We start from the raw sequence: 25,465 nt of genomic DNA on the forward strand, positions 1-25,465 counted from the left end.
GGAGCTGCACAGGTCTGGGTCTGTGCCTCCTGCATTTGCTTGTTGCTCTGCTAAGGAGCTTGGGAAAATTAATTTAATTTTAAGTGCATTTATCAGATAGCTGACATCAAAAGAAAAACAGGGCATTGTGTCTCCTCTTGAGACAATGATCAAACCAGCAGTGTGAGAGGCTGAATCCAGGCTGTTCCTGCGTTCACCCCGGCGCTGGGATCAGGTAACCCAGCACAAATGTTGTTTTAAGGCTTTTTTGGTCTATTCCAGCCCTGAGCAGAGGGTGCTGCCTTCACGTAGCCCCTGGGTTGTCTGGGACGTGGACAGTCTTCTCCTTCCTACGCATGACCAGGACGCAGGAGTGAATACAAGGCCACTTTTGCCCAAGTAAGAGCAACATCTAACTTTTTGTCCAAATATCACCCATTTTCACCCAATTTTCTGCAAAGCCTCTGAACGGTCTGGGGGGGGGACATGGGAAGGGCTTGGCCCCACGGAGCAGCGCATCGGTCCCCCCTCCTCCTGCAGCTCCCTGCTAGGGCAGGCTGAGTCCCACCGTTGCCTACCGGCGATGGTTTCATACCTCCTGCAAGGCTCTCGGCTCCCCTGAGCACAGCTACAGCATGTAACACTTAACCCGGCGCGTTCGTGCTGCACGCTGGTTTGTCTCCTGCAGCAGTGAGGCCTGACCCTTGTCTTGTCTAATCAGGGTTGGGGGAGCAAACATTAAAAACCCCATTTAAAAAAAAAAAAAAATCAGCACAGCTTGGGCAGTTGAGAGTAGCTCAGGGTCTGGTCCATGATGTTTGAATTTTCACGAGGATGCACGTCAACTGGATGCAATCCCAACATGCTAAATGCAACTCGCCTTTAATTGCATTGTTTCCGCTGATCTCTGATGAAATTATTTATATGTATAACAAGCATGTTTGGCTGAAATAGTCTTTAAACTTTATATGAATTTTCCATATGCTTGTTTGCTAAAAAGAGACCAAACACTAGCAGGTTTGAGTTATTTTTTCCCTCCAATTAATTTTGTTTTTTTTCACTCCCTCGCATGTATTTTTACTCTCTCCCTCTTCTCTGGTAGTGCCAACAGCAGAACAGGAAGGGTGGCTGGAGAGAGGCCAGATTTCGCCTCAGATCATTTCTCTTCAACACACACTGGTTTCTGAAAAACCAGATTCTGTTTGTCATTTGCTTTCCTCTCCCAGCATTGTGTCATGGCGATGGTATTGCTGATGGATTTCAAGCTTGCCTCATAGAGCAGTGCACAAGGTTTTCATAAGCACATTAATCTTAAAAGAAAAACTGTCAGAAGCAAACAATACCCCTATGAATGATGTTGTAAAGACACATACTAACTCTAAACATCCATTACCAAAGAATATTAACTTATAGAGGAACTCCATTTCCTCTTACTCCTTTTTAATAGGTACCTGAAACCCAAAGTACTTCCACATTGGAAAATTTGCTCAAAGATGTGAAATTGCCCGAGATAAAACCCCTTAGCAGAATCTTCTCCAGCGAAGGCCCAGCAGAGCTCGTGTCGGGCCAAAGGGGGGGGTCTGCCAAGGCTGGGGGCTGATGGCTCCTTGCCGGGGTCTGCTCCCATTTCGGGCTCCTTCCGTGCCCCCAAACCCTTTGCCCGGCAGCAACTTGGCCATCGGCACGGCCAGGTAACGCAGATCTGCTCCGGAGGAGGGAAAGCAGTTGTGGCTACCGAGCCTCATCCCAATTCTGGACGCTGTTTTTAATGCTCCCATGTTGGTGGCTTTATGTACTCCCCCCTCAGCCCCGACACGCACACACACTTTTTGTTCGTAAGCAAGCAGCCTGTGTGGCAGGAATAAAACATCTGAGATTGCTTTAAATGTCACTTGGAGCCAGGCCAGCAGCATAGGCAAGGAAAAGCTGGTAGCTTGTTTTAATTTAATGGTGTTGAAGTGTTCTACTGCAATTAAGCATCTGAAAATTAAACAGAAACAGTCATTAAGTCTGGTGATACAAACCCACTAGACCAGAGAATATAAATTATTTCAAATGGTAAATGCCAAAGCAGTGTTTATGATAGGGATGTTTCCCCTTATTAGCTATTATCTGTTGTTTTAAATCAGAGGAACTTATCCTGAGGAAATTAATCACTGCAGATGTTGAATCTTGGAGCCCAGAGCAGGTCACTCATTCAGCTGCGGGTTGCTAAAAGCCAGAGCGAGGGCTTAGGAGAGGGAAAATAAATACACGGCAGAAGCGGATGAGGTGATGTCCGTCTCTCCGGAGGATTTCCCGCCCCTGTGCTCCCCCAGTCCCTCTGTCCCACCCCACAGCCAGCCCAGGGAATCCCCTTCTCTCTCTGCCCGAGCTGGAGACTCATTTTTTGACCTGCCGATGTTATTTACTATGGATAACGCAGGCTTTCTCTGCAACCTGGCTGGCAGCAGCTTGTACCCAAGGTGGGGATGCAAAGCCATCGGGTTCCTGTTGGACTTGCATTTGCTCACCCCAAATTATATGGGGGACAATAACTTGGGTCAGACCGCTACCCTGGGGGGCTGTGGCACCTGCTGGGGCTTCCTCCAGCCCGCCGGGCAAAGCCGGGCTGCTTCGGAGGAAAGATTTTAGGGAGGAACTGGTGCTTTCACGCGGGCAAGGAGCGAACCCGGGACACCCGAGTGCTTGCCGGGGGAAGACAGAGGTGTCTTTCTCCTTGAAGTGGTGCGGCAGCGCCGGCACAAGTTGGGGCTCTGTGCTCGGCCACGCAGCGGGGAGGCACGAGCCCCCGGTGGGGTGGGAGCCTGCGCTCAGCCATGGGTCAGCAGGGCCTTTTCCCCAAAAAACCCCATCAGTTTGGAGGGGAGTGCACCCATTTGGCCAAATTGCCTTTTTCTGATGAAAAAGCATGGACGAACCCTAAAGGCAAGAGAAGGGCAGCTGGGGGGCTGCGGTGGGAGTGCTGAAAATCGCCCACCGAGCTTCACTCGCACCGGGGAAGCGATGGCCAAGAGGGGAAGGGCAGGGCAGAGCAGCCTCCCCAAAAACCGCCTTGGGCTGCTGGCCAGCGCACGGGGGCTGTGCACCGACAGGCTCGCTGCCGGCCGTGCAAATGGGCGGCGCTTGCCCAGGCAATTTGAGGAAATCGGAGCAGATGCAACCGCGTGTCGAGCCCTGCCTTCGTCTGCAACAGAGCCTTTCCCTGCCATGCTGGTCAGATAACGCAGACCGACAACCTGGACCCGTAAAACTTCAAATGTGTGCTATTTCTGTAGTATTTCGTTTACGAGCCTCAGCTTCGCTCTGCTGTGAGCGCGAGCCAAGCGCTGATTCAGGTAAGCACATAAATGTTTGCTTAAATTCCTCATCTTTCAGCAAAAGCATACGCTTACATCTAATGGACTTCGGTGGGACTTAAGCCTGGCTTTAAAGTTAAGCATGTGTTTTAAGTGCATTCCTGAATTTGGTCTCTGAGATCCATTGACGTGAACAGAAAGATTCCCCATTGGCTTCAGTGGGATTTTTCTTGCCTGAAATGGAGTCCAGATCTCATGAAATAAATACCCATGTCTTTGTAGATGTGGAACCACATGGAGACTTATGAATACTTGTTCCCAGAAAAGGATCCAGCTTATTCATATGCCTACATCATGTGTATTAAATTCTCCTGACATCTACCACAATTCTAGCATATAAATGGAAAACAGAATAGATACTGTGCCCTGAAAGCACTCAACTATTGATGCCTTTGAATTAATAGCAGGAAGCATTGTTTGTGTGCAGCCTTTACAAATTGTACTTATATTTTCCTCTTATATTGTTTCTTTCTCGTTTTAACCAAATTACTGGCCCGGCCATCCACGAGGATCTCGCTCACCCGGTCCCAGGCTGAGGGGGAACCCCACTCTGCGATGGCAATGCCGAATTCCTCGGGGTGGGGAGGAGAGGGCAGGATTTGGCACTTGGTGTGCGACGTGGGGGCTGGGGGTTGGCTTTGCCCATCCTGCGCCTGCGGCTGCCGGTCCCGACGGCGATGGGGGCAGCGAGGCTGGGCCGCTGCTAACCCCCCTAAATCCTTGTTGGAGAAGGAGGATTGAACAAAGGCAGAGGGAGCGCGGAGGGAAATAAGGTTTGTGCCAGAAGACGGGACCATGCATACCACGCAAATAAATCTTCACGTGGAGAGCAGAGCTGTTCAGGTTCGATTCGGGAACAGCAAATGGCTATACTGCTGTTTCTTCTGGCATTGCCTATGTCCAATAACACACAATAACTCAACCTGTACGCTTTCCCTACAGGAGCAGCACTTGATTTAGAGGGGGATTTCCAGAAAGGAGCCGCTCTTTGTTTGCGGTCCACGGTCCCCATCCCGACGATGGCAGCCAGTGATGCAGATGTTCCCGTTCCAACGCTCACCGCTCCTTCCCGCCGCCGCTGCTCCGGGAAAACTACCAGAAAGCAGCGGCAGCATTCACCTAATGTACAACATGTTTCATTTGTTATTTAAAATCTTTAGGAGCTGATATCATGGGCGCGGGTTCAACAGAAAGAAGGAGCTGCCAGGTCCGTGCAGGCTCCCTGGAAGATGCCTGGCTTCCTGCACGATGAAATTACTCTGCAAGTCCCAGTCAGCTCCTGGTTGGGTCTGTTTTCATCTCCCAGCTCCCCACCGGCACTCATAGGATTAGACAAATATACGTAAGTTAAACCCATTGGCATGTCATGCAAAAAAAATCAGCAAGTCCCTCTATTCTGGAGCTCGCTTGGGAGGGTGTAGAGCAAGAAAGGGTCTTTTTATGCCCATTTCTGGGGCCGGGGTGCTAAGCGTCTTCTATCGGACCTGACGCAACCAGCCTCACACAACATCCGATTTCAAATGACAACTGTATTTATTATATCCCAACACTTTCCAGTGAAACCAGCTCTGAGGTTGGGTTCTGCCTGGCAGGGATGCAAACTGAGGCAGAGGTGAAGCGGGGCCAGGAGGAGATGGAAAGTTTCAGGGCATGACTGAAAGTGAGATCCTGGTTTGAAGAAGTGGCTGTGAAAACACTCTCGCATTATTCAGCAGCTCTTCTCCCCCTCCATATGCCCTCACAGCTGCAGACCAGTGCCACAAATATATTTTTTTTTATAAGAGCTTACTGCAAAATGTTGTGTCTGTTTTCCAGGAGCAATTTGAAATGAAACATGCTAGGAGGTTTTTTCCCCTCTTTGAAAGCAAACTAACAGAGCACTCCCCATCAAACCCAAACCAGGGAGATCAAAAAATATTTTGGCTTTTCCCTGAAATGAAAGCTTTTCCAGCCATACAGGACTAGTCCCTTTCTCTTATCTCATCTGTCATTAAAAAAACACAGTCAGAAAAACATATTTTTGTCTCAAAACATGTCTACTCAAACCCACACCCCTGCAAAAAAAAAAAAAAAAAGACCCATTTGGCTCCAAGGAATTTTTTTCCCCCTGGAGAAAGATTTCGATGAAAACAATTAATAGGGACATAAATAACTATTTTTTTTCATTTATTTTTATCATCTCTTGTCAGCCCTGTGAAGTCAGAGAAACAAGGGGAACTGAGCAATCACTTCCATTCCAAAATAATTTATGCCCAGGTGTGATGCCATTTGGTCCCAAAGCTGTGCAGCACCCATCACTACCTGTGGGTGCTTTTATTAAGGGAGCGGGGCATAAAGCCAGTAACAGCCCGGGGCAAACACTGGCCTTAGCAGGAAGGGTGGGAAGGTGTCTTACGCAGGGTCACCTTCCAGTATTGGGCTCCGGCTGGTGCCAGTCTCATCTGAAGGAGTTCCTCCAAAGCTGCATCGTCACCCACTTCGCAGGCTTCCCCTTTCCTACGGCAGGGAGGAGGACCATGGTTGTACCACCAGCCCCGTCTTTGGCTGGCCCAGGACCGGGATGCGCAGCGTGCCCCTTGGAGCAAAGGGGATGGGAGGAGCTGATGGTCCTTCCTCCCCTCAGAGGGTTCGTGTTTGCCTCCCATCACCTGCAGCTCATCCCTCCGGCCATGCCATGGTTTTGGTGTTGGAGCTGCACCAATCGACCCAATGGAGAGCTCCTGGCTGAGGTGAAGCCTTGAGAAAAATCCTGTTGCCCCCCTGAGAGCTTCGTGCCCAGGTCATGGTGCATTGCTGTGACCAGGCAGCGGGGAGGGAGAGTATGGGCAAACCTGGTAAAATCAGCTCCAGGAGCTGGCAATGTTTAATTAGGGATGCATGAAACAAATCCTACAGGACCGTGAGTGCATCAGCTCCACGGCTCTGTGGGGTGAACTGCGGTCTGCAGGGTTTAGCTGCTGCGCCCATGGGAGGAGGAGGAGGAGGAAGAGAAGGAGGGGGAAGAGGAGGAAGGGGAGGAGGAGAAGGAGGGGGAGGAGGAGAAATGGCTGTGCAAGGCAGGCTGCTGCTCACAGTGCCCACTCTTAGTCTTTGCTCATTTTCCAGGGTGGTGAAGATAAGGTTTTGGGTTGGTTTTTTTTTTTTTCCCCCCCTCATCTTCAATTTTAAGGGCCTTGTGTGAGGAGTGTGCTGCCAGCATGTGCGGGCAGGGATGAGAAGCAAAGGGAGCATCACCGGAGAAGTTCCCACAGAGGTGCTTCAGGGCTGAAGGAGCCGGCTAGAACGGACAAGGCAGCTCTTCACAGCTTTACGTGCTGTAAATCCCATTTTATATCCCCCGTGCCACATACAGGGAGAAATAAACAGAGTCCTGCGACGATTATTCAGAGTCTTTATGACGGTTATAATGTTCTCTGCCACTCACCTCGCTCTCGCCCTGCTACCTCGGCGCGTTTTCATATTGATACAAGTTTCTGCTGTGAAATGATCCCTGAAAAGAGTTTACCTGCCACTAAATGGCTCTGAACTCTGTGAAATGCTTTGGTACAACACCGTGAAACGCAGCTCTTGGCTTGCTGGAACAACACACCGAGCGCATAACCTCATACAGCGCCCTTGTTAAGAGCTACGAAGTGTGGCACCGGCTCGTAAAGAGCTGCAGGAGGCACGTTACGTTCGTAGCCCAGCAGTATAAAATTTAACCTGTTGCATCCTTCGCCGCCCCTCGTGCCAAGCCAGACGCTGAGCAAAGCGCGTGAGGCGCACCAAGCTGGAGGGTGCCTTCTTCCGCCACGGCCGCCTGCAAGGGCCCCGCGAGGCACGTCTTCGGAGCCAGTGGAGCAGGTGACGCGCGAGGTGGGGGCCGGGCTTGCCCCCCGAAGCTGTCCCGGACGGCGTTTGCATCAGCTGCCCCTTGGCTGCAAGCAGGAGAAGAGCCTGGCCATCAGGCGAGCCCTTGTCTTCAGGTTCGTGGAGTCCATCGCTGCCTGAAAGGCAGGGCAGGTTGTTCCTCCATAATATCTGGATGGATTATTTATCCTGCCTCTCTTCCGAACCATCGGCTCAGGTCACCCTGATGTACGGCCCCTCCTTTTTGCCCCGTGGTCCTTCTCCAGGATTCCTTAGGGATGAGAACCTCCCGCATAAAACCGATGGAGGACCATCTCCGAGAACCGGGGCTGATGTGCCGGATAGATCGGTGCCATAAAGCCTGGCGGACTTACGCGTGAGCAAAGGTATCCGAATCTCATCCGAAATATTTTCCACGTGGAGGAGATTCCCCGCTCCTCCCCCGGGGCCACGTCTGCGCCGTTCAGCGTGCAGCCGCTCTCTGTACGCGCAGTGCCAAATGCAACAAGCCGACCCGGTGCTATTTCAGCCTACTCGATGTGTTTTTCCACCAGCGCAACTTAACATCCATTTCTTTGCCAAGCGTGCGGCCTTCCCACTTCATTATGGTCATGAGAAAACCATTTCAATAAGAAAACAAAGGAATAGGTTTAGCAGCCCTTCGTCCCTTCTGTCGGCGAGCACGTGTGGCGTTTGTTTGCAAAGTTGGGCATAAGCTACTAAGCGGATCTTGCAGAGATTTACGCTCAGGCAAAGACTTCCATGTGGGCTTAACATTAAGCAAGAGCTTAATCTAAAGGAAAATATTTGGGGTTTGGGTTGGTTTTTTGTGTGTGTGTGTGTGTTGTTTCTCTTTCAGTGCACTGTAGGACCAAAGAAATATTCACCAAAGTGAACAGAGGGACAGATGGCGACTCCAGCGGTCTCGGGGGCAGCTGGCCAGCCGGGAGACAAGGACTTCATCTGAGAAGGTGCTGCTCGTCTCTCACAGCACCTAGGGCTCCCACCAAAGTCACAAGGGTTGTGGGTTCTCAGCACCGTGTGGCGCTGGGGCTGGAGGGGCGTTTGCCCTCGCCCCGGAGGGGGCTGCGCAGACGATGTCTTCGGTACTCCTAAAGACGAGATGGCAAGAAAGGACCTGAACGCAGAAGCTGAAAGGCGTCCTTTTGTACCGGGCTCAGCAAACCGAGGAAACTGAAAAGCTAAAGCGACGCCCTCGGCTCGGGATTCCTCCGTGAGGGCTGCGTGACACGAAAGGACAGGTATCTGCCTCCTGGCCTGCGGCCAGCGCGGCTGCGGTGCAAGACCTCGCTTCCCACCCACGGAAGCAGGGCAGGGGCCGCCGCACACGCGGGGGGGCGTGGGGACAAACCCACCGCCTGCGAGCAGATCCGGCACCTGCCCAGAGCCCCCGCGACGACATTACATGCCGGAGCGCGGCTTTCCACCATGGTTTGCGTCTCAGCCCTAACAAAGCCAGAAAAAGAGACGCTGGGCTCCTGCTCTGGGGATTTTTGCCCCTCACGCCGTGCCGCTGCGGCCAGCAGCGCGAGACTCCGCGCGAGCCTGGGGAGAGCGGTGCTGTCCTCTGCAGAATCAGGGTTTCGTACCTGCTTTTTAAAGGATGGGTGCATGCCTTCATCCTCCCCCAACTCCGCCGCTGGGAAGACAGCCCGGAGCTGCCAGGCTGCGATGCGACGGTGCTTTGCTCCTCTCCTCGGAGACCCCCACCGCTGCAGCCTCCTCCCCTGCAGCGAGGAGCCGACGCAGCCCAGCCTGCTCCATCCCCAGGCAGCTGAGCTGAATTTCAATACCGACCCCGCCGGTTCATGGAGCCGTTCCTGCGAGCCAGTCGCCCTCGCATACGCCTGACAGATGTCTTTTTCGCAGTATTAAGCCTTTGCAAGGAAGAGGCTTGGGTTTGCCCCTTCCTTTGAGACACAGCCAGCCGGAGCCGGCAGCCCCCGGCCCGCTCGCCCGCTTCTACCCGCAGCCCTCCAGCGAGACCGCTGCGTGCCGTCAGCGCTGAGACTTCTTTAATATTCTTCTCAAATTGCTTTGTATTTTTGAAATTTCGGTACCTAGCGAGCGAAGGTGATGGCCTGCAGCTGTGCACCTCCACGGCTGATGGGACACAGGCGGGTTCAGGCTGTAGCTAAAAAAAAAAAAAAAAAAAACCAAAAAACCCCCTCCCGCTGCCCACATGCTCCTCAGGGCATTAGAAGAGATTTCAAATGCGCGCGCAGTGACTTGCAAGTGATCTGAAATGGTTTACAGGCAGAAAAAGAGAAGAAAATAAGGGTACTGTCAGTAAAAAGAAAAGCAGGATATGTCCACAGCTGTTTACTTAAGCAACGGGAATAATTTTAAATTATCTGTATTGTCCTCAGGTCCACAGCGTTTTACACAAGAACGGGAGAGAATTTGTTAAGGATCCAGGATCCCGCTGTCATTTTCACATTAAGAATCTGTGATAAAAAAAATTTAGTCTTTAGGAAAAGAAATCCAATTGTAAAAATCTGGGGGTTTTAGTATTTTTTTTTTTCTCTCCATGTGGAATTGAGGAGCCTTCTGGCTTGGAGTGGAGTATATTTTACACAGTTAAATTGCTTTTGACAAATGAAACCAAGTTATTGTTAATTACTCAACCTGTGGCCTTTACCAAACTGAAATATATGATTAAACAAAATGGCTCAGACAGCGCATTAAGCTTTGAAGAATGATTTTATTTTTTTGAGCTCTCAAAGCCTTTTCTCCAGAAAACAGAAAGCGTTTTTTTTTGTCATGACAGCGGGATCATTCAACTCTCTATATTTAGCCAGTGTCAAAACGCTCAAGAAAAAAAATTGTCAGAAGTAATTTTGTGATCCTTCTGACACAAAAAGCACGCGCACAGGCACCCAGATAATATTGCACTCCACTTTGCGAGGGAGAAACGTTACGCTTTGCAGCGTGCCTTTCGCAAACAGGCGCTCGTTTTCAGCCCGCTGCAATAGGATTTTCCAATTTTGATGGATTGTGACAGCAAATGAGCTCCATAACCATGACTAAACTAAATATCCCCTCTAAGAGCCACAGCATTTCTGAATCGTTAACGAGTATAGGGTAAATAACGGGGAAACACATGGGAAGCCCTACCTTTAACTGCACTAATTGCCAGCTGCTGCAGGACAGCAAGATTCTTGGGATTTCTATCTGAAAATAAAACCAGCTTGCGCTGCTGCCCGCCTCACTGCCGATATATATCTTTATTCAGCAAAAGTAACGATGCAAAGTCGTGCATCTGCCACACGAAGCTCAGCTCCTTGCAAGGCACGGCGTAAAAATATACGCAAATGTCCGGCAGCTTTTGCAAATACGGTGAGAATGAGGGGTTTGTTTTTTTTTTTTTTCAAATACAGTGAGGGTGATTTTTTTTTTTTTCTGAGCTTTCCGGCAGAGCGGTAGCAAGAGAAGGGGTCCAAAAAAAAAAAAAAGCTATTTATGGGTTTCTGATAAGTGCCGCCGGAGGTGCACCTTCCCGAGCAGAGCGTTCCCGGGAGAGGGTTTCCCGGCCCGGGGCAATCCCGTGCCTCACCCGGGGGACAGGACAGGGACTTTCCCCCCCCGCCGCCCAAAGTTTTAGCCCCGGCCTAATATTTTCCATGCCGGACTCCCGACGCTAAATCAAAACCGGAGGCGGGAGGGAACGCCGATAAAGCGAGAGGGCCGAGAGAGGAGCGGGGAAAGAGGGGGTGGAAGGGGGAGAAAAAAAAAAAAAAAAGAGCCGGAGCAAATTAAAACCAGCTCGGAGCGAGGTCGGGGGGCGGGCGGGAGGGGCTGGCGCCGGGCAGCAGGTTTGGGGGTGCCGGGAAGCCCCCAGGCGCTGCCCCCCAACTGCCCGTAGGGCGCTCAGCCCCACCGAGGGCAGTCGGGGCATTTTATTAATTACTTTAGGGGGAGCCGGGCTGGCGGGAGAGCGGCTCGGCTCGGCTCGGCTCGGCTCGGCTGGGCCCGGCCCGGGGGCTCCTTTCCCTTCCCTCCCCGAGGCCCCTGCGAGGGGGAGAGGGGAACCCCCCTGCCCGCACCCCTACCTGCGCCAGCCGCCCCCGCCCGGCCCGGCTCCCCGCAGCCCCCGGCCCCTCTTCGTCTCTTTTTCTCTTTTTTCTTTTTGCTTTCTTATTTTTCTTTATTTTTTTTTCCTTTTTTTCTTTTTTCTTTTTTCTTTTTTTCTTTTTTCTTTTTTCTTTTTTCTTTTTTCCTTTTTTTCTTTCTCCTTTTTTTCTTTTCTCCTTTTTTTCTTTTCTCCTTTTTTCTTTTTTCCTTCTTTTTTCCTTCTTTTTTCCTTCTTTTTTCCTTCTTTTTTTTCCTTTTTCTTTCTTTTTTCTTTCTTTTCCTCCTCCTTCTTTTCCTTCTTCGTTCTCTTTTTCTTCTTCTTCTCCTCCTCCTCCTTCTTCTTTTCTTTCTTCGTTCTCTTTTTCTTCTTCTCCTCCTCCTTCTTCTTCTTTTCCTTCTTCGTTTCCTTTTTATTATTCTTTTCCTTCTTCGTTTTCGCCTCCTTTTCCCTCTTCGTTTTCTTCCCCTTTTCTTCTTCTTCCTTCCCTTCCCCGCTATTCCCACGCACCCACGCCTGCACCCGCCCGGCCCGCGGAGGACACCCTCCCGCCGGTACAAGGCGGCCGCCCCTCCCGACCCCTCCAAGGAGGCCGAAATTCTCCTGTGCCCGTCCAGGCTCAGCGCCCGCCGAGGCGGAGGCCGCCGGGGCAGCCCCTGACGCCCTCCCCGGGCAGAGCGGCGGGGGGACGCGGGGGGCTGCGGGGGGGACGCGGCGAGGGGGGGGCTGCACCGGGCGCGATGCTCTCCCGCGGCAGGTGCCCGGCGGAGGGGCTGGCGGAGGGGGGGTTGCTTCTGCTGCGGGGTGGGTGTATATTTTTTGCTTTAAACACCTAGGGACCCCCCCCCCCAGCACCCCATCCCCCGGCTCCCCCGGCCCCTGCCCTCCCCTCCGCCCCTCACCGCGGGCCCGGTCCGCAGCCGGCGGATTTCTCCGCGCTTCCCAACAGAGGGAGACAAAAAGTCGGCACAGCCGCGGAGGGGCGGGTGGGCCCGGGCGACCCCGGGCCGGAGCTCCCCGGCAGGCCCGGCGACCCCCCCCCGCCCTCCCCGGGGCTACTGGCCCGGCAGCGCTGCGAGCCGGCCCCGCCGCCCCGTCGGGCCGCCCGGGGAAGCCGCTGCGGCCGGGCTGCTCCGAGCAGCGAGCGGCCGGGGGGGGCCGGGGGGGCTTCAGGAGCAGCTGCCCGGCCGTCCCCCGGCCAGGCCCCCTCCTCACCCCGCCTGCGGGCCACTCTCCCCGGCCCCGGGCGAGCGGGCGTTGGCGGGCGAGCGCGGGTGGCGAGCTGGCCACGGCCCCTGGGGGGGGGAAAAGCTCTTCGGTGGGTGGGAGGAGACCCCCACACGCCCCCAAAAAATCGTCCCGTGGGATTAGCAGGGCAGGGAGGGAGACAGCCGGTTTCCCCGGCCGCTTTTCGATCGCCTGCACCCCGCCGGCCGCCGGCAGCCGCTCCCGCGGCTGAGGACGGCAAACTCATCGCCGTGGTGCTGCCCCGGGGGCTGCAGCCGGGGGGTGCGGGGGGGGGGAAGGCACAGAGCAGGCACCCATCCCTTCGCCATCCTCGGCTGCTTTTGAGTCGATCCGCTCTCTTTTCCCGACGGCCGACTCCCAAAAAACTGCGGCGGCAGCGAGCACGGCGGGTTTAACCCCCCCCCCCCCGCCTCGGGGGTCGCGGAAGGGGGAGAGGAGGGGGCGGCCGGGTGGGCAGCGCCTGGGGGCTTCCCCCCGCGCCCGTCCCCCCACGGCTGCCGTGCCCTGGCAGGAGCCGCCGTTTGCTTCTCCCGCCCGCCGCTGCCCGCGCTGCCTGCGGGGGGGCTGCAGCCCGGGGCGGTGGGCGCTGCCCGCCCCCCCGCTGCCCGCCCCGCTGCCCGCCTCTCCCCGCGCCCCCCCCGGCTGGAAGCCCACGGGGGAGCGGGTTTTCGATGCGGCTGCAAAGGCGATGCCCGCGGCGGGCTGCGAGGCGGTTCCCCCCCCCCCCCCCCGCCCCTCGGGGAAACACTCCCCATCTCCCCCTCCTCCTTTCCTGGGGACGGGGGCAGGAAAACCCCCCAGAACCCCCCCAAACGCCCCATCCACGCTTTACGGGGCTGCCTTCGCGCGTGATTTTTGGGGGGTGGGAAAGCGCGGGGTTGCGGGGGGGGGGGGGGGGCGCCTCCGAGCTCAGCCCCTCGCCGCCGGCCCGCACCGGCAGCCGGTGGCTCCCCCCGAAAGCACCCCCCCGCCCCCCACGCCCCCTCCCCACGCCCCCGCCCGTGGGTCCCGGCCCCGTCGGGGCTGGAGGCGGGGCAGGTGCCCGCGCTCCGCTTTTTGCGTGGGAAGGAGCGGGGGGAGGCGGCCGGGGGGGGGGGGGGGGGGGCATTGAGACCTCAAGAAGATTTGGGGGGGGGGGGGAAGGCGTGGGGACCCCCACGGTTTACCCCGCTCCGCCTTCCCGCATCCCGAAAAGCGGGGGGGATGGCGCGGGCGGCCCCGGCCGTGGCGGGACGCTGGCCCCGAGGGGGCGGGCGGAGGGTGCCGTGCCCCCCCCCTTTCTCCGTGGGTCCCCCCCCCGCGGCGGGGAGCGGCGGCCGCGGCCATTTAGGAGCGGCGCGGGAGCCAATGGGCGGCCGGCGGCGGCGCCTCCACCGTGACGGCCGAGATTGACGTGTTTCCCACGTCAAATTGATCCCAAGTAGCGGCGGGGGCTCCCCGCCACCGGGGGAACCGGCCCGCCGCCGCCAGCGCACCCCCGGCCGCCCCGCCGCCCGCCCGGCCCGCTCCTCCGCCGCTCCCCGCGCCCTCTATGCCGGGCCGGGGCCGGGGCCGGGGCCGGGGCTCGGGCAGGCGGGGGTCCCCCCCCCCGGGCGGAGCGGAGCTGCCCCGGCGCCGGGCGATGGGTAAGGGCGGGCGCAGGCGGGGAGGGCTCCGGGACGGGCTCCGCGGGCGGAGGAGGGGGGGGGGGGGGGTTACCGGGGGTGGGGGTCGCCGAACCGGCACCCCCGCCGGCCCCCGCTGCGGCGCTGCGCTCCGGGCCGGGGTGGCGGGGGCGGGCGGGGGTCCGGCACGGCGGGCCCGGCCGGGGCGGCTCTCGGCTCCCCCCTCCCCGCTCCCTGCGCGCTCTTGCGCTCTGCTCTCGTCTCTCCGTTCTTTCTCCCGTTCTCCTTGTTACGCTTTCCCCCCCCCCCCCCCCCCCCGTCTTTTTTTTTCTTCCCCTCGTTTTTTCTTTGTTTCCCCTTTTTTCTCTCTTCATTGCACCTTTTCTTTCTTTCTCCTTTTCCTTCTGTTTTCTTTCTTCCTCCTTTTCTCTTTTTCCCTTTCTCCTTTTGTCTCTCGTTCTCCTTTTCCTCTCCCTTTCGTCTTTCCCATTCCTCTCTCTTTCCTCCTCTTTCCTCTCCCTTTCCCCTTTCCCTTTCCTCTTTCCTTTCCCTCTCCCTTTCGTGTTCTCCTTTCCTCTTTCCCTTTCCTTTCCCTTTCCTCTTTCCCTTTCCTCTTTCCCTTTCTTTCCTTTTTTGCTTTCTTTCCTTTCCCTCTCCTTTTCCCCCTTTCTTTTCCCCCTGTTCCTTTCCCTCTCCTTTTCCCCCTCTCCTTTTCCCCCTGTTCCTTTCCCTCTCCTTTTCCCCCTTTTCCTCTCCCTTTCCCCCTTCCCCTCTCCCCCTGCAGCCCCGGCTCTGCCCCACGCCCGCTCACGGGCCGGTCCTGCTCCGCCCGGGCTGCCCGCGGGGCCCACGGCTTGCACGGCGGCGGCCCGTCCCCATCCCTGCCTCCGTCCCTCCGTCCCTCTGTCCTTCCGTCCCTCTGTCCCCATCCCCATCCCTCCCTCCGTCCCTCTGTCCCCATCCCCATCCCTCCCTCCGTCCCGCTGTCCCTCAGGCCCTCCGGCCCCGTCCCCATCCCTGCCTCCGTCCCTCCGGCCCCATCCCCATCCTTCCCTCTGTCCTTCCGTCTCTCTGTCCTTCCATCCCTCCGTCCCTTCGGCCCTCTGTCCCCATCCCTCCCTCTGTCCCCATCCCCACCCCCCCCGTCCCTCTGTCCCTCTGTCCCCGTCCCCATCCCTCCCTTCAGCCCTCCGGCCGGCCGTCCCTCCGTCCCTCCATCCCTCTGTCCCCATCCCTCTGTCCCTCCATCCCTTTTGTCCCTCTGTCCCTCCATCCCCATCCCTCTCTCCGTCCCTCTGTCCCTCCATCCCTCTTGCCGTCCATCCCCCTGTCCCTGTCCCTCCATCCTTCTGTCCCTCTGTCCCCATCCCTCTCTCCGTCTCTGTCCCTCCATCCTTCTGTCCCTCCGTCCCTCTGTCCCCATCCCTTCCTCTGTCCCTCCGTCCCCATCCATCCTTCTGTCCCTCTGTCCCTCCATCCCTCTGTCCCTCCGTCCTCATCCATCCTTCTGTCCCCCTGTCCCCATCCCTCTGTTCCTCTGTCCCTCTGTCCCCATCCCTCCGTCCCTCCGTCCCTCCACCCCCATCCCTCCCTCTGTCCTTCCGTCCCTCTGTCCCTCCGTCCCTCTGTCCCTCCATCCTTCTGTCCCTCTGTCCCTCCGTCCCTCTGTCCCTCCGTCCCTCCATCCTTCTGTCCCTCCATCCCTCCATCCCTCCGTCCCTCCATCGCCCCGTCCCCATCCCTCCCCCCGTCCCCCCCGGTCCCCCCCGCCCCTGCGGCCACCCCATCCCCGGCACCCCTCGTCCCCCGCGGCGGCGGCGACGCTGCCGTCGGCCGCCCGGTAACGCTGCGGGCCGGGGCCGCCGCAGAGCACACGTACGGGGAGGTGAACCAACTGGGCGGCGTCTTCGTCAACGGGCGGCCGTTGCCCAACGCCATCCGGCTGCGGATCGTGGAGCTGGCGCAGCTCGGCATCCGGCCCTGCGACATCAGCCGCCAGCTCCGCGTCTCCCACGGCTGCGTCAGCAAAATCTTGGCCCGCTACAACGAGACCGGCTCCATCCTCCCCGGGGCTATCGGTGGCAGCAAGCCACGGGTCACCACCCCCAACGTGGTCAAGCACATCCGTGACTACAAGCAAGGCGACCCGGGCATCTTCGCCTGGGAGATCCGCGACCGGCTGCTGGCCGACGGCGTCTGCGACAAATACAACGTGCCCTCGGTCAGCTCCATCAGCAGGATCCTGCGCAACAAGATCGGCAGCCTCTCGCAGCCCGCTGGCCCCTTCGACGGCAGCAAGCAGCCCCCGCCGCAGCCGGCGCTGCCCTACAACCACCTCTACCAGTACCCCTACCCCGGCGCCGTCGCCTCGCCCGCCGCCAAAGTGCCAGGGGGGCACCCCGCCGCCCCCGTGCCCGCGGCCCACGTCGGCCTGCCCCGCTCCTGGCCCTCGGCCCACTCGGTCACCAACATCCTGGGCATCCGCACCTTCGTCGAGCAGACGGGTGGGTACCGCGACCCCCCCGGCCCCGCGCCCCAACCCCGCTGCCCCGGCCCGCAGCCCCGGGCAGGGCTCGCCCCTTGCCCGCATGGCGAGTGGCGCTCCCTCACCCCCCTGGGTTTTGGGGGGTTTTGGGGGGTTTTGGGGGGTTGGGGTTTTTTTGGGGGTTTTGGGTTTTTTTTGGGTTTTTGGGGGGTTTTGGTGTTTTTTGGGGGTTTTGGGGTTTTTTGGGGGTTTTGGGGTTTTTTGGGGTTTTCGGTTTTTTTGGGGGTTTTGGGTTTTTTGTGGGTTTTGGTTTTTTGGGGGGTTTTGGGGTTTTTTGGGGTTTTGGTTTTTTTGGGGGCTTTGGGGTTTTTTTTGTGGGTTTTGTTTTTTTCGGGGGGGTTGGGGTTTTTTTGAGTTTTGGGGTTTATTGGGGGGTTTGGGGTTTTTTTTTGTTTTCTTTTGGTTTGGTTTTTTTGTTTTGGGTTTATTTCTTTGTTTTTTTTTTATTTTGGTTTTTTTGTTTGTTTGTTTTGGGGTTTTTGTTATGATTTTGCTTTTTTTGTTTTGGGTAGGATTTTTTTGTTTTGAGGTTTTTGTTTTGTTTTTTGCTTTGGGGTTTTTTTTTAGTTTTGGGGTGGTTTTTTAGTTTTGGGGTGTTTTTTTGCTTTGGGGTGCTTTTTTGCTTTGGGGCTTTTTTTGTTTTGGGGTGGTTTTTTGATTTTGTTGGGTTTTTTTTTTTATTATTTTGGGGTGTTTTGCTGTTTTGGGGTTGGTTTTTATTTTTCAGTTTTTGGGGGTTTTTTTCGATCGCTCCGGCAGGACGGGGCGGCAGGGCCAGATGCGGCGAGGCACAGACATCTTGAACTTTTTATGAAAAATGTGGAAAATATTTTCCTGGGGATGATAGATTGCCGACCGCAAATTCGGAGCCCTGAATTTCCCTTTGCAAGAAAAGGGGGGGAAAAAAATAAAATAAATAAATGGAAGGGGGGGGTAAAAAAAAAAAAAAAAGGAGAGAAAACGATCCCGGGGAGAGGCAAAAAGGGAAGGGGAAAAAAAAAAAAAAGGAAGGGGGGTAAAAAGGAGAGAAAACAATCCCATGGAAAGGCAAAAGGGGTAAAATATAATTAAAAAAAAAAGAGAGGAAGGGAAGCAGGCCACTTCGGGAAGCGGGCAGGGCGCTCCCGGGGTCCCCCCGAGAAATGTTCCTGCTTTTCCTAAAAACCGAGCGAGGAGGAGGGAGCGAGCAGCGGCCGGGGCTGGGGCAGCCGCGGGAGGCGAGGGGAGCACCGGGGAGCACCGGCAGCACCCGGCCCCGCCGGCTCCGGGGGGGCATGGAGGGGCCGGGGGGGGCCGGGGGAGCCCTTTTATCCTTCCAAAAGCCCGAGTAAATCAACCGCATGCGTTTCCCTCCGTGCAATCATTTATCTTTAAAATTCCGATGTCACTTTTATAAATCTCCTTCGTCAGAAGAGAAATTGGGCCTCCTAAATTATCGGGAGCATGGAAGTGGGGAGGGGGGGGAGCTGGGCAGGGGGACCGGGTTTGGGCAGGGGGGGCCGGCGGCCTCTCCCCCCGCTGGGGTGCAAACCGGGGTGCGCCCAGTTTGGGCCGTCAGGACCGAGGCGGTCCCGGGCCGCCCGGGTGGCGGGGTGGGGGGCTGTGCCCCCCGGTGTCGGGGGGGCGGGGGGAGGCGAGGCGGGTCTGTGTGCCCCCCTCAGCGGGTTCATACGAGCGGGCACCTGCGAACCCGGGCTCCCCCCACCCCATTTCACCCCAATCCCTGCTCCGGGGGACAAAACCCGCCGGGGCGGGGGGCGCGGGGGGACGCTAACGGAGCCGCCGCGCTCTCCCCCCCAGGGGCTCTGGCTGGCACGGAGGGGTCTGCCTACCCCCCCAAAATGGAAGACTGGCCCAGCGTGAACAGGGCGGCCTTCCCCCCGCCCCAGGCGGTCAACGGCATCGACAAGGCTGCCATGGAGGGAGATATCAAATACCCGCAGGTGACTGCGGCGGGGGGGCAGCGGGGGCGGGGGGGGCAGGAGGAGATGGGGGGGCAGGAGGGGACAGGGGAGAGGGGTGGGGGGGGACGGGGGGCAGGAGGGGACAAGGGAGAGGCGTGGGGGGGACAAGGTGGGGGGGCAGGAGGGGGCAGAAGGGGACAAGGGAGAGGGACAAGAGGGGACAAGGGAGGGGGCGGGGGGGACAAGGCAGGGAGCAGGAGGGGAAAAGGGAGGGGGCAGGGGGGGACAAGGTGGGGGGGACGAGGGGGCAGAAGGGGACAAGCTAGGGGGGCAGGAGGGGACAAGGGAAAGGAAACAAGAGGGGACAAGGGAGGGGGGCAGGAGGGGGGCAGGAGGGGACAAGGGAGAGGGGCAGGGGGGACAAGGCAGGGAGCAGGAGGGGACAAGGGAGGGGGGCAGGAGGGGACAAGGTAGGGAGCAGGGGGGGACAAGGGAGGGGTCAGGAGGGGACAGGGGAGAAGGACGGGGGGGACGGGGGGCAGGAGGGGACAAAGGAGAGGGGCGGGGGGGGGCAAGGGAGAGGGGACGGGGGGGCAGGAGGGGACAAAGGAGAGGGACAGGAGGGGACAAGGGAGAGGGGACGGGGGGGGCAGGAGGGGACAAGGTAGGGGGGCAGGAGGGGATGGGAGGCAGCAGGGGACAAAGGAGAGGGGCGGGGGGGAACGGGGGGCAGGAGGGGACAAGGGAGAGGGGCAGGAGGGGACAAGGTTGGGGGGCAGGAGGGGACAATGCAGGGGGGCAGGAGGGGACGGGGGGCAGGAGGCGACAAGGGAGAGGGGCGGGGGGGACAAGGTTGGGGGTGCGGGGGGGCAGGAGGGGACAAGGTTGGGGGGCAGGAAGGGACAATGTAGGGGGGCCGGAGGGGACGGGGGGCAGGAGGGGACAAGGGAGAGGGGCGGTGGGACAAGGTTGGGGGGCAGGAGGGGACAATGTAGGGGGGCCGGAGGGGACGGGGGGCAGGAAGGGACAAGGGAGAGGGGCGGGGGGGACGAGGCGGGCGGGGGGGGGGGATTCCCCTTGCTCCCCTTGCTCCCGTTCCCCCTCCGGCCCCCACCTTCCCGAGGGGGCACCCCAGACCCATGGCGGGGGGGGGGGGGTGGTTGGGGGGGGGTGTTGCGACCCCCCCCGGCGCTCGGCCGTGCCCCCGGCCCGCAGAGCCGCGCTGCCCCCCGCAGCCTGCGCCTCTCCCTGTGCCTGTCCCCAGCCCGCCCCGGGGCTCCCCTCGGTGGGCGGCTTCCTCCCGGCCTGCGCCTACCCCCCCTCCAACCAGCACGGCGTCTACGGCGGCCCGGCCGGCGGCTACATCCCCCCGGGCCACCCCTGGCAGCCGCAAGGTAGCCCACTGGCCCACCACGGGCCCGGCGTGGCCGTGCACGGCGGCGACCTGGCCACGGCGATGGCGTTCAAGCAGCCCGGGCGGGAAGGTGAGCAGGGACCCCGGGGGGGTGTGGGGGGGGCAGCACCCCCGCGGCGGCTGCGGACCCCTCCGGGGGCGCGGGGCGAGCGGGAGAGGAACGGGGCGGGGGGCTAAGGGGGTCGCTGCGCGTCCCCCCACCTTCAGGCAGAGCATACGGCGCTCAAAATTTGAAATATCCGTAATTAAACGCCCCCTCCGCCACCACGCGGCTGCGCTCCCCCCCCCGGGGTTTGCCCCCGCGCCTCGGGGCACGCCCGGTCCCCTCCGTGCTCCCCCCCGGGACCCCCGAGCCCCCCCGGGACCCCCCGCCGCGGTTTTCCATGGGTCCCGATCCCCCGCGCCTCGGGGCACGCCCGGTCCCCTCCGTGCCCCCCCCGGGACCCCCGAGCCCCCCCGGGACCCCCCCGCCGCGGTTTTCCATGGGTCCCGATTCCCCGCGCCTCGGGGCACGCCCCGTCCCCTCCGTGCCCCCCCCGGGGGCTCTGAGCCCCCCCGGGACCCCCGGCGCAGTTTTCCATGGGTCCCGTTTCCCCCGCGCCTCGGGGCACGCCCGGTCCCCTCCGTGCCCCCCCCCCGGGACCCCCGAGCCCCCCCGGGACCCCCCCGCCGCGGTTTTCCATGGGTCCCGATTCCCCGCGCCTCGGGGCACGCCCCGTCCCCTCCGTGCCCCCCCCGGGGGCTCTGAGCCCCCCCGGGACCCCCGGCGCAGTTTTCCATGGGTCCCTATCCAGCCCCCCCCCGCCCAGCGCCTCAGCCAGCACACGGGGATGATAAACTGGGAATAATTTTATTTTTCCCCGTCGTTGGCGCTGGAAGCCGTGGGGGGTGCGGGAAAATTTAGGGCAAATCCCCCCCCCTTGCCCCCCCCGCGCCCCTCCCCGGCCGCTGGCCCCTTTTGTGGGTGCAGTTTGCGGGGCGCGGGCCGGACCCGCGGCTGCTCGGAGCTTTTTGCCCCGGCCCCCCCCAAACATGAGCAACGCTGCGGGGGTACCCGCGGCACCGGGGCGGGGGGCTCGGCCGGGGGCACCTGCCAAGCCCCCGCCGCGGTTTGGGGGTGCGTTGGCCTCTTCCCCGGGGTCTCCGGCTCATCGGTGCGGCTCGTCGCTGGAAGCCCCCGGCCAGGCCGTTGCGGTCTGAAAAACTCCCAACTCCTCTGGTCTGGCTATAAAATCCCCGTCGGTATTTTTCTCCTTTTCCACGGTGTTGGACTTTCTATTCTTTCTCACATTTGCGATGCATTTCCCACTTACTAGTCCATTTCTTTATTGCTGGGGGCTTTTTGCTTTTAAATTTTTTGCTTTTAAATTTTTTGCTTTTAAATTTTTTGCTTTTAAATTTTTTGCTTTTAAATTTTTTGCTTTTAAATTTTTTGCTTTTAATTTTTTTGCTTTGAAATTTTTTGCTTTGAAATTTTTTCCTTTTCGTGGTTTTGCTTTTCTTTGGTTTTGCTTTTCTTTGGTTTTGTTTTTCTTTGGTTTTGTTTTTCTTTGGTTTTGTTTTTCTTTGGTTTTGCTTTCTTGTTTTTGCTTTTCTTGTTTTTGCTTTTCTTGTTTTTGCTTTTCTTGTTTTTGCTTTTCTTGTTTTTGCTTTTTTTTGCTTTCTTTTTTTTTTGCTTTTCATGTTTTTTGCTTTTCATGTTTTTTGCTTTTCACTTTTTTGCTTTTCACTTTTTTGCTTTTCACTTTTTTGCTTTTCACTTTTTTGCTTTTCATTTTTTTCTTCTTCTAATTTTTTTGTTTGTCTTTTTCTATACGACCCTTTGCCGTTTCTCTCTAACTACGGCAACATGCTGCGAGTCATAACATCAGCTGTTCCAGGGATGAGTTATTGCGAGAATCAATGGGTGAAAACAGATAATTATAAACCAATTATTTGGGGGAAAAAAGAAAAGAGAAACAGAGTGCAAGAAAGCGAGGGAGAGGAAGGAAAGGAAAAGAAAAAGGGAAAGAGAGAAAAAGGGAAAGAAAGCAAGAAAGAGAAAGAAAGAAAGAAAAGGAAAGAGAAAGAAGAAAGGAAGGGAAGACGGGAAGAAAACGAACGAAGGAGGGACGATGACCTGCGCGTATTTATTATATTTTTCGAGGTATTTTGACTTGGAGACTGACTTTCCTGACTTGCCAGTCTTCAAGCTGCCTGCCGAAAGGCCCACAGACTTTCTTTAAACGTTTGTGGTGGGTTTTTTTCGGGTTTTTTTTTGTGTGTTGTGGGGTTTTTTTTCCCCTTTAAAAGCTTTTTTTTTCTTTTTAATTTCATCCGGATCGGTTTTCTGGTTCCGCTACTTCTCTGGGACAACCCAAATATCAGCTTATCCGGCCAAACGCCCCCCCAGCCCCGGGCGGGGGGCTGGAGGAGGGAGGGCGGTCGCCGGGGCGGGGGGACCGCGGAGCCGGCGGGGGGGGGTCTGGTGGTCCCGCACCGCTCCCGCTCCCGGGGAGGCCGGGCCGGGTCCCCGCTTCCCGGCCCCCGCGGCCCCGCATCCCGCGGGGAGAGGGCGGGGGGGAGAGGGGCAGCGGGGGGGGAAAGGATGGGGAGAGGAGGGAAAGAGAGAGGGAGAGGAGGGAAGAGAGAGGGAGAGGAGGGAAAGAAAGGGGGAGAGGAGGGAAGAAAGGGGGAGAGGAGGGAAGAAAGGGGGAGAGGAGGAAAGAAAGGGGGAGAGGAGGGAAAGAAAGAGGGAGAGGAGGGAAGAAAGAGGGAGAGGAGGGAAAGAAAGAGGGAGAGGAGGGAAGAAAGAGGGAGAGGAGGGAAGAAAGGGGGAGAGGAGGAAAGAAAGGGGGAGAGGAGGGAAAGAAAGAGGGAGAGGAGGGAAGAAAGAGGGAGAGGAGGGAAAGAAAGAGGGAGAGGAGGGAAGAAAGAGGGAGAGGAGGGAAGAAAGAGGGAGAGGAGGGAAAGAAAGGGGGAGAGGAGGGAAGAAAGAGGGAGAGGAGGGAAGAAAGGGGGAGAGGAGGGAAGAAAGAGGGAGAGGAGGGAAGAAAGAGGGAGAGGAGGGAAGAAAGAGGGAGAGGAGGGAAAGAAAGGGGGAGAGGAGGGAAGAAAGAGGGAGAGGAGGGAAGAAAGGGGGAGAGGAGGGAAGAAAGGGGGAGAGGAGGGAAAGAAAGAGGGAGAGGAGGGAAGAAAGAGGGAGAGGAGGGAAGAAAGAGGGAGAGGAGGGAAAGAAAGGGGGAGAGGAGGGAAGAAAGAGGGAGAGGAGGGAAGAAAGGGGGAGAGGAGGAAAGAAAGGGGGAGAGGAGGAAAAGAAAGAGGGAGAGGAGGGAAGAAAGAGGGAGAGGAGGGAAAGAAAGAGGGAGAGGAGGGAAGAAAGAGGGAGAGGAGGGAAGAAAGAGGGAGAGGAGGGAAAGAAAGAGGGAGAGGAGGGAAAGAAAGAGGGAGAGGAGGAAAAGAAAGGGGGAGAGGAGGGAAAGAAAGGGGGAGAGGAGGGAAGAAAGGGGGAGAGGAGGAAAAGAAAGAGGGAGAGGAGGGAAAGAAAGGGGGAGAGGAGGGAAGAAAGAGGGAGAGGAGGGAAGAAAGAGGGAGAGGAGGGAAGAAAGAGGGAGAGGAGGGAAAGAAAGGGGGAGAGGAGGGAAGAAAGAGGGAGAGGAGGGAAGAAAGGGGGAGAGGAGGAAAGAAAGGGGGAGAGGAGGAAAAGAAAGAGGGAGAGGAGGGAAGAAAGAGGGAGAGGAGGGAAGAAAGAGGGAGAGGAGGGAAGAAAGGGGGAGAGGAGGGAAGAAAGAGGGAGAGGAGGGAAGAAAGAGGGAGAGGAGGGAAGAAAGAGGGAGAGGAGGGAAAGAAAGGGGGAGAGGAGGGAAAGAAAGGGGGAGAGGAGGGAAGAAAGGGGGAGAGGAGGGAAAGAAAGAGGGAGAGGAGGAAAAGAAAGGGGGAGAGGAGGGAAAGAAAGGGGGAGAGGAGGGAAGAAAGGGGGAGAGGAGGGAAAGAAAGAGGGAGAGGAGGGAAGAAAGAGGGAGAGGAGGGAAAGAAAGGGGGAGAGGAGGGAAGAAAGAGGGAGAGGAGGGAAGAAAGAGGGAGAGGAGGGAAAGAAAGAGGGAGAGGAGGAAAAGAAAGGGGGAGAGGAGGGAAAGAAAGAGGGAGAGGAGGGAAAGAAAGGGGGAGAGAAGGAAAGAAAAAGGGAGAGGAGGGAAGAGAGAAGGAGAGAGGGAAAGAGGGAGAGAAGTAAAGAAAGAGGGAGAGAAGAAAAGAAAGAGGGAGAGAAGGAAAGAAAAAGGGCAAGAAAAGAAGGAAAGAAACAAAGAAAGAGAGAAAAAAGACAAACTCAGCCGGGCAATTTCACCCTCCGTTTCAGTCCTTTTCCCATTTCACAGCCGTTATCCCCTCCGAAAATTCTCCCTGCTTATCCCAATGCCCACAGCAGCCCCAGGGGGCTTCGCGTCGCCCCCGGCCCGCGCGTGGACGGTGCGGGGGGATACATGGAGCCCGGGCACGCCTTGGGCCCTGCACCCTGGTGCCTCCCGGGGCCCGGCTGTGCCTGGGATGAGCTGGGGCTGGGGAGAAGCCCAGCAGGAGCTGGCCTACGGCTGGCACGGTGTGCGGCTCCTTTCCCCTTCTTCCCGGCACTGGTGGCACGGTCCCCTCCCAGGGCACCCCAACTTTCAGAAAGCGCGTGGGACGTGTTCTCTCTGCGGCTGGGGTGGGTCTGGGTCACCCCCCCCCGGCAGATCCAGATCCCCGGCAACGGCAGAGCATGCCTGTCACCATCACGGCCCCCCCTTTCCCCTCCGTTTCCCCTGATCCTTGGAGCAGGCAGCCCCTTTCTGAAGGGGTGGCTTTCCTGGGGGCAGGCAGATGGGGGGCTCGGTGGGAGCCGTGGGAAGAGGATCCATGTGTGTGTGTGTGTGTGCCGATGTGGGACGTGCCCAGCCGCAGCGACGTGCTTGGAGTCCATCAATCCACTACCTGGTTGTTGTCTTTTTTTTTTTTTTCCCCCCTCCCCTCCCCTTCCTGCAGTTGTGGACAGAAAACCTGCCAGCCCTGTGGGGAAATCTGCAGACCCTCTAAACACCATCCATGGACTCTCTATCCCAGCCTCCTCTTCCTAGAGCCGCGGAGCAGCAAAGAGACAGTGCCTCTGGGAACAAGCACCTGCAAATTGTAACCGAAGCCCGAAGTGCCACCGAACTGTGCCCAAAGTGCCACCGAACTGTGCCCAAAGTGCCACCGAACTGTGCCCAAAACGCCACCGCCTCCGGATGCGAAGACAGCCCGGGTGGTGAGAGCTGCCCTCCTCCCACGGCAAATCTCTGCGCAGGGGAGCACGCTTGGGACGTTCACGCACGCTGCCCGGAGGGACGCTTTACCTCCATCCGATTGGAAAGGGGTGACAGAAGAGACTCATTCTTCCTTGTTTTGTCTTTTTTTTTTTTTTTTTTCCCTCCCCTCCTTGCTTTCAGTCTTTCTCCTTTCTCCTCCCCGAAGACTG

General features: G+C 57.9%; 1 protein-coding gene across 1 annotated transcript in view; it reads left to right on the forward strand.

Moving 5' to 3' along the window:
* Positions 1-25,085, forward strand: part of PAX1 (paired box 1) — a 47,583-nt gene extending 22,498 nt beyond the window's left edge. Inside the window, exons 4-7 of the mRNA XM_075706735.1 lie at positions 16,001-16,636; positions 18,478-18,620; positions 19,846-20,065; positions 24,994-25,085. Of these exons, the coding sequence (XP_075562850.1) occupies positions 16,001-16,636; positions 18,478-18,620; positions 19,846-20,065; positions 24,994-25,085 (1,091 nt within the window). The remainder of the gene's footprint in view (positions 1-16,000; positions 16,637-18,477; positions 18,621-19,845; positions 20,066-24,993) is intronic.
* Positions 25,086-25,465: the final 380 nt, after the last annotated feature.

This window comes from Pelecanus crispus, chromosome 3, assembly GCF_030463565.1.
Source record: "Pelecanus crispus isolate bPelCri1 chromosome 3, bPelCri1.pri, whole genome shotgun sequence".
In the NCBI taxonomy this organism is placed as follows: Eukaryota; Metazoa; Chordata; class Aves; order Pelecaniformes; family Pelecanidae; genus Pelecanus; species Pelecanus crispus.